This window comes from Cupressus sempervirens, chromosome 6, assembly GCF_028749045.1.
Source record: "Cupressus sempervirens isolate cs-2001-9-10 chromosome 6, ASM2874904v1, whole genome shotgun sequence".
Lineage (NCBI taxonomy): Eukaryota > Viridiplantae > Streptophyta > Pinopsida > Cupressales > Cupressaceae > Cupressus > Cupressus sempervirens.
The window spans coordinates 221,100,215-221,108,963 of record NC_143123.1 but is presented as its reverse complement, the minus strand read 5'-3'; the positions used below and the strand labels follow the sequence as shown (position 1 = coordinate 221,108,963).

The following is an 8,749-nucleotide window of genomic DNA, read 5'->3' as shown; positions in this document are numbered from 1 at the left end:
GGGGGATTGGAGGTACATCTAGCACCCATGGATCTTGCCAAAGATAAATTTCTTTTGGTGGATGGCCCTCCATGGGATAATTCTCACCATTGATAATCTTCAAAACAGAAGTGTCAGTTAGATAATAGTTGTGTGTTATACTACAAATCTATGTAAAATTTATCTCACACCTCCTCATTCACTACCCTTTTGCATCGTAAGTATGGAGGGAAATCCTTGTGTTATGGGAGGTCCAATGGTGTGTTAATGAGAACTTATATCAATTTGTTAATTGGGATGGATCCTCTAATCACCCATATCATAAAACCTTATGGAGAATAATTCCCCCATATGTTTCATGGAAAATTTGGAAGAAGAGAAATAACAAAATCTTTAGGGATAAATCCACTCCTAGTTTGGTAGTGGTTCAACAAGTAACAAGGCTCTTAAATGAATGTAGTGGGATCTGCTAATGGAAACCCCCCCCCCCCTCTCTCGAATCCCTTGGGAAGACAACATATGAAGTGGACGTCTACTTGGGACTTAAGCCCAATGGTGGGAAAGTTTGATAACTCCAAAGCTATGGCCAGGTGTAGAATGACTTGGCACCCCCCTCTCGAAGCATGGATAAAACTTAATTTTGATGGGTCAACCTTGGCTAGGAGCATAGTGGTCAAGGTATTTTCCAGAATAATACTAGGAAGCTGGTGGTTGCCTATATTGGGAACTGTAGAGGGGGGTCGAACAACAAAGTTGAAGCTCTAGCCCTACTATGGGGAATGATAATTGTGAGAACTAGATAACTTAATAGATTGATAATCAAGTGGCATTCAATGTTGATTATCAAAGTAGTGGAAGGAGAGGGCCAGTGTAGCTAGAAGATCAAAACAATAATAGAAGAAATCCACACTTTGATGGAGGGGTATCAAGAGGTCCACGTGGGCCACATCTACTGTGAAGGAAATGGAGTGGCGAATGATTTGGAAAAAATTGGCCATACTGTCATGAAAATAATAGAATGGGAGGATGTTAGACAAACCCTATCATCAACTCAAGTGATCTAGTGGAAAGCGAGCGTACTTCTCACAATGCTTCATGAATCATTACAATAGGTGGCACGATTATGTGAATCTACATGGGTGGGAAACCCATCAGACTTATTATCATAAAGTTTATGTTTGGCAAGCTTTCATGAATATTTTCTTTTGGGATTCTAGCACCATGAGAATTAATTATTTTTGGAAAAGGATGAGAGGCACAAATTTGATCGAAGTCAAAAACCTGAAAGGTAAGGATTGCAAGGAAGCTTTTACCAAACCTCACTCCAACTACAAATGGCGACCACAATTACCCTAGTTTTCACAATTTTAGCTTAAACATGAAAACCTTAATCTATTATGGTTACCACAATTTGGTCTTCAACAAGAGGATGTTAGAAGACTCTAAGAAGTTGGTGGTTGATATTGGTGAAGAAATGGGTGCTAGTCACCTCATGAACTAGTGAAGATTGAGGATTATATCAGAAAAAGTGAGGTTTCATGGGTTTACCTATGGAAAGGAGGTTTACTTTTGTTCATGGAAGTCGTGGAAAGGCATGATGAGCTCATCTCCGTGCAACTCATCAACCCTTGGACTGACAGGAAGGTAAACATTAATGGGATGGCATTTGAAATAATAGAGGAGCTCATCACTAGGGTTGGAGAGTTATCCTTGGAGGGCAAGAATTGGTGCAAGCAGGCTAGGGTGTTTGCTTAAATGAGTTTGAGGAAGTTCTTTCAACCTAAAGAGGAGTCAGTCAACATGAGAGATGGGTACTCCGGAGAGGATCTATCAAAGCCCTAGGATGTGATTTTTTATGCCATTATGTGGTATATTACTCTTGAAGATTAGTTTCAGGTACTATACTACTACCACTTCCCCATTCTCAACCACTTTAGGAACCATGATTTGATTTCCTTTCCGTGCCTTATTCTGAATTCCATGGAAGAATGTATTTTTAAGGCTTGAAAAAAGAAAGAGGGAGGCAAACCCTTCTATATCATCCACTAGGGCTTCATGAACAAAATTTACAAATACCACCTTTCCATAAACCCACTGCTTCTTGTCAATCTATTGGCTACTATTACTCCCCAAGTCTCCACAGACCCTAGCCCTAGCTCAGGCAACAAAAAAGCCAAAAAACCCCCTAATTTTTAGGTGAAAATAAGTGTCATTGAGTCTAACACAAACATGAGGAGGAGAAATAAAACTATTAGGAGAGCTAGTAAACAACTCCAAATGGACAAATTCACAGCCCCCCTAAACATGATTTTAGTTCTAAGTCCATTGGGAGTGAGAAAATGCCCACTAGAAGGAAGAGAGAACACATAGATACTAGGAAGAAGGTAGTGCCTAGCCCCTCACATATCTCAGACACCTTGAAAGCCATCCTGTCCTTGGATAGAAGTGGACGGGGGGGATATCACCTCCTCCATGATGCAAGAAACTCTCAAAAGCAGGGGGAAGAAAGGGAGACATAGCCATGGATAGAGCCAAAGAAAAGCTCGACTAGAGAGGCTGGAGAATTCGATGAAGGAGCTTGTGGATAACCATATTGACATTTGCCAAATATTTGATACCTTGGTGGAATTCACCATGAAGGTTGCACTATCCTACCACCACTCTCTATTTTCTACAGGTAAATAAGGACGATAAAGATACAAGAAAAGAGAGAGAAATTACACACTCCATCTACGGTTTCTTTGTGGAGGATTAGCTGAAGATGCTAGATAAACCCATCAAAGAGGAGGGTCCATTGATTTGAAGAGGGAGGAACCTAAGGAAAAGAAGGAGGAGGAACAGGGAGAGAAAGAGGGCAATTAGCCCCTGGTTCTTTGTTTTTTGGTATTTTGTAATGGTTTGGATCCCGTTGAGCTTGGTGCCCTATGGGGCTTTACTTTGTATATGATCATAAACTGGACTAGTAGCAACAATAAGTTTTCTAACTACTATTATAATTTTCTATTTTATATGCTTATTAGGGATAAAGTTGTTGATAAAGAGTACTCTTTTTTGGAACTAGTCTTTATTTGGTTTTTGAAGTATAAAACTAGTATCGGTTAGATAAATGGGAGGTGACTCCTGACTTTTCTTTAGCTTTTTTGTACTTTGGGGTTAGCCCCCCTTTCTTTTGGTTGCTATCTAATACTTCAAAAACTATTATCAAGTAATTGAAAAATGAAAAGACCTTGAAAATTTTGTAAGCATACTTCTTTTCAAACATAATGGGTTGTTTAAATTGTTTAAGTTTAAACCCTAATGAATGGTGAAAAAAATCTTTTTATCTTTTTATGGGATCCAAAGCGGAGATACTTATTTGCATTAGTCAATAATAAGGATACACATATCTTAACACAAACATAAAGGGCACACTAAAAGAGATCTGAAATAGAAGGCATCTTGAGAGAGCTATCCTTAAAAAGTGGGAGAGTAAAAATGCTGACAATGGGAATGTCCATGGTGAGCCCAACTTCTCACAAGTAGTTAGAATCCCATTGTTTTCCAAGATCTCCAAAAATACTAAGCATAAAATCATATGGCAGCTTGTAGGAAATATCACAAGTAGGGAGATCATGATTGTAAAGATTTATCACATCCACATTTGCCTGTAGAGTTATCATGTCTCTACTCAAATCATTTATTGAAACAATGATAACATGTACTGCTCGTTTTTTCATACCCACAATTTTTTTTGCTACAAATAGCTTTGCCTTATCTATTAGATGCACCTTCTCTAATTTTCCTCTGCAACTCTATACAAGCTCCTATGCATTTTTTGAAGAGATCTATAATGAAACCTAGCCCACTGTCCATTGCTGCAAGATCATATTTGCTCAAATTCCATATTAGAAACCCAAATTGGGCTTAATGATCATAGGCCCATTTCATTAATTTATAATCAATGCGTACATCAATAAAACGAATTGGAAATAGATTGTTAATGTAACAAGGTCTTCAACATGGCAAAGACAAGCTAGGGGTGGAAGGAGTCCACCATATCAATTGAGACAACACTAATTGTTGATTCAATAGTTGATTGGGTAGTCTAACAGGTTGGCAAGTTTTGAATAACCAAACAACAATTTGGTTATAATTGATTGATGACGAGTGGGCTAGAGCATTAATTTCTAACAGAGAGGAACTTGAATTTGTGGAAAATGGAGGAGAACAACGAAGGAAATGGCGAAGGAAGGATTGAGATGCACTGCAGAGATGTCTCTAGTTGAGGATATGATGATCATCATAATCAAACTAGATGACAATGCCAGGGTCAACATGGTTTTATTTTCTCCATTCTTTTCATTAATTAGGGGCACCGTTATGGCAATAAATATGAGCATAAATGTCTCGATGAATTTTGCTGCCACATTCATTACATCACAAATTGCAATTTAGAAACTATGAAGTGGACAACAAGCAAGCATGAAAAAAATGCATGTCTCCTAGATAGATTTAACTGTTCTAGATATGGAATGATAGATTTTTGGGTTTGAACCAAACAGATCTAGAATAAAAAATTTGGTATATCAAATATTTTTTGATTTAAACCAAATAATCCTAAACTAAATTCCAAAAACCCTAATTTAAACTTCCAAATTCCAAATTTCAAATTCCTAAATAATATTCCAACAACGAAACACATCCATACATAAACATGAGTAAAGCTCCTGCTTTGTGCCCGACAAACGAAAATGCCACAGAAAGTCATTCATTGGTATTGTTGAACAAGGACCCGCGCACTTTACAAAGACATCCACTGGAAGACAGAGCTCGTGAAGGAATGACGCGGTGAGCCAAGAGCAAAAGGTAAACGATAGTCGCCACAGTCGAGGTTGGTAAATTAGTTAGCGTATCTGGCAAAGTTTAGATTTATGGAGATGCAGTCTCATTTTCTTGGAAAACGAGCGATGGAGATGCAGACTCCACCTGGCGGAATTTTGTGCTCCATTTATCTTTACCAATGCGAGTAAATAATAAGCAAAAATCGGTCCAAACCTGCAAGTGAAAGCGAAAGAGCAGTATCAATAATTTTAATATACATTCACTCATTTCTTCTTTTCTTTTCACTTTTATATTAAATGCATTATTTAATCTTCAGAGGGCCGAATCAGAACTTCCACGTTGGGTGTGTGGGATTCCATGGTGACTACTTTACTCTTTGCAACGAAGCCACGTTTAAATAACCATCTTCTTTAAAAAAACGTTTTCAAGCACAAGAAATTTGCTGTATAAGCTGTCCCAAAATTGGATGGGTTTTAACTGGTCCCATGTTGCATCTCCATAATTTACTCTATATAACTTAACAAGTCCCAATTTCTCTCTGCATTCTCATGCATCTCGGCGACCTCGCATCTGCTCTGCAACCAACGAATCTTTCTTTGGGCGGAAACATGGGAGTCATGAATTGTTTGTTTTTTTGCTTGTTATTATTAGTTAGTATTGTTTCGACGAGTAATGGACTGGACAGGAGCGACTTTCCTCCGGATTTCATGTTTGGAACTGCTTCCTCTGCCTATCAGGTCTCCTTCACCTCCTCCCCTGTCATCATCAATGCACATTTGTTCTTCTCTATTACTCCACCCTTTCTTTTTTCCCTAAAACCTTTTATTGGTGAAACAGTATGAAGGTGCTTGGAGAGAAGGGGGTAAAGGTCTCAGCATCTGGGACGCCTTCACACATTTATCAGGTCCCCTCTCTCTACTCTTTCCTCAATAAAACTACAACTATTTATTCAAATTGATCTGGTGTTGTCAACCAACTTGAACTATACAGGAAATATAAAAGATGGGAGCAACGGAGACGTAGCGGATGATCAATTTCACAAATATCTGGTACCCAATCATCACCATCTCTTTAATCCATTTTGTACTCTTCAATTCTCTCATCTTGTATGCTTAGTGACCATGATTAATAAACACAGGAAGATATCGAGCTCATGGCATCACTTGGGCTAGACACTTACAGATTCTCCATATCCTGGTCTCGAATCCTTCCAGGTACATTGCTCCTCGCCTCTCCACTTTGAATCTAAATGGAAAAGGGGATTGAACAATGACAAATAGAATTTGAAAGCTATCTTGTTATGTTTACACTTTACAGATGGTAACGGTGAAGTCAACCAGGCTGGGATTGAGTATTACAATAACTTTATCAATGCCCTTCTTCGAAGTGGGATTCAACCATTCGTTACATTATTTCATTTCGACCTTCCTAAAGCACTTGAAGACTCCTACGGTGGATGGCTTAGTATAAAGATAATGTATGCAATCTCTAAGATTTCTATCCCGTCTATTTCAAAGTCTAAACAGTAAAACAGATGCGTTCAAATCTGAAAGTCGCTTACATATGTTGACCTGTTTTTCTGTAGAATGGATTTCGAAGCCTACGCGGATATATGTTTCAAAGCATTTGGTGACCGGGTAAAATACTGGGCTACAATGAACGAGCCAAATCTTTTTGTTCCACTGGGCTACACCGCTGGACTATTTCCTCCCAAAAGATGTTCTTTGCCTTTCGGAAAGTGCGATTCTGGTAATTCCATGTCTGAGCCGTATGTTGCAGCACACAATGTTTTGCTCGCCCATGCAGCTGCGGTAAACACGTATAGGACCAAATATCAGGTATTTTTCCTTTAACTTCCAGGTCTCCCATGTGGAAATTAGTTTGTTGGGTGTTGTTGAATCCTAACTCGGGCTTCCATATCTGCAACGCTTTTCAGAAAAATATTGAAGGGGGATCCATCGGATTTGTGATGAGCGCGCCATGGTATGAACCCTTGGAAGACACTGCTGATGACAGAGCAGCTGTCGACAGAATCCTAGCATTCAATATTCGATGGTGGGTATTCGAATCGATGCCTCCAATTTAATTTGGGAATCTCGTCTGTTAAGTTAGATGCTGTATAAAATGTTTTCTATTGAGATCACCCCTGCCATTGCTAAATCTTGTTCCTGTTTCCAACTGATGACCGTCGCGAGCTGTTAAATTAAATTAAATGCAGGTTTCTGGATCCAATTGTTTTGGGAAATTACCCAAGTGAAATGCGGGAAAGATTGGGATCACGATTACCAGCTATTTCAGGGAAGGTAGCAGGATCATTCGATTTCATTGGGTTAAACCAGTACACAACCTTGTATGCAAGCAGTGCCCCTATTCCTTCCCTCGATTCTACCACACACTTTTACCCAGACTCCATGGTTTATCTGACTGGTGAAAGACAAGGAATTCACATTGGAGAACCAGTAAGAAGTTCACACTTCTCTTTTTAAAGTCGAAAATTGCCTGTTTTTGGCCAAACGCCTGATATGTCCGTGTTGTTTTGTCTTCAGACAGGAATGGGAGGCCTATATGTTGTGCCTCGTGGAATGCAGAATATGGTGGAATATGTGACACAAATCTACAAGAAGCCTCCTATTTTTATCACTGAAAACGGTAGACTATTCAGTTTTGTAAGAAAACTTTGAATGTAAGAGCTCCACAGCAAACACTATCTAAAGGTTAAAATGTCCTTAAACCTTGATGTCTATAAATGGTTGAACAGGCTATGCAGAATCGAGAGATTCTTCAGTGACTTTACAAGAAGCTTTGGAAGACGTGAGGAGAATACATTTCCACAGTGATAACCTGAATTACTTGGCAAAGGCAATCAGGTGATCATTCTTGCATAGCGCGGTTTAACTTATATGATTTATTTTTCAGTAACATGGGATCGGCTTGTTTGTGTATGGCAGGAATGGATCAGATGTGCGAGGATATTTAATGTGGTCTCTTCTAGATAATTTTGAGTGGCGATTTGGGTACACAATGAGATTTGGGCTATATTATGTGGATAAGCTATCTCAGAACAGATATCCCAAGCTATCAGCTCAATGGGTAAAGCAACTCCTTCAGAAAGACATGAAAAGCAGCACAATTTAACCACAACTACAATATCGAGCCCCAGATTCCAGGAGAATGGAAGCAGAAGAGTATGAAAGTAGGAAAAAATTAATGCCAGAAAAAGATGTAAACGAAACATAATGTAATATAATTTCAGGTAATCATCCAACAATCCCAAAACCCAAAAAAGTCCGTACAACTAAGATCGAGCAAGGATGGATAATTTACGCAACCGATCGCCGAGAATTTCTACCAGGGAATTTGCACTTCAGTTTTGCATTGTATTTACCACTTCCCAGAGATGACCGTACGTTCTAAAAACAAATTGTGTCATTTGATACGATGGTGACGTGTCCCCCACCTCCCCAAAAGAAAAATATATGCCCAAAATATTAGGATGTGCAATATACCTACTTTATATTTGTATAAGTGTTTTCAAATTATTGGACGGGAAAAAAGTTTCAAATTTATAGTAGAGAGTAGATAGGCTTTCACGTTTCGAATCACGTTTTTTTAATTTGTGATCTTATTAGTTCCTTAAAAAGGTAAGAATTATTAGTTTAATTTTAGAATTAAACTAACTAATCATATCAAAGAATCAATGCAACTACTGTAGTTTATAATTATTTTTGATTTTATATGATTATATAAATCTTACTTTTCTTCAATTTGATTGCTCAATCATATTTTTGGTAAGCTTAAACATTAATTTTCTCCCACAAAAAATAGAGATTTTTTAACATATAATACAAGTCTTGTTTTAGGCATGGAAAATTGCACATTTATTGTGAATTAATGACAATATTATTTATCCTTATCTTATTTTATTTTATTATAAACTCTTTTCAATTGT

At 38.1% G+C, this 8,749-nt stretch overlaps 1 protein-coding gene across 1 annotated transcript; it reads left to right on the top strand.

The window, feature by feature from the left end:
- The first annotated feature begins 5,237 nt into the window (after positions 1 to 5,237).
- Positions 5,238 to 8,325, top strand: LOC149552066 (coniferin beta-glucosidase-like). Its single transcript, XM_089787536.1, has 11 exons — positions 5,238 to 5,537; positions 5,638 to 5,704; positions 5,791 to 5,849; positions 5,939 to 6,014; positions 6,118 to 6,277; positions 6,386 to 6,638; positions 6,737 to 6,855; positions 7,019 to 7,259; positions 7,347 to 7,449; positions 7,559 to 7,667; positions 7,749 to 8,325. Exons 1-11 carry the CDS (start codon positions 5,349 to 5,351, stop codon positions 7,933 to 7,935), a joined length of 1,563 nt encoding a protein of 520 aa, XP_089643662.1. The 5' UTR covers positions 5,238 to 5,348; the 3' UTR covers positions 7,936 to 8,325.
- Positions 8,326 to 8,749: the final 424 nt, after the last annotated feature.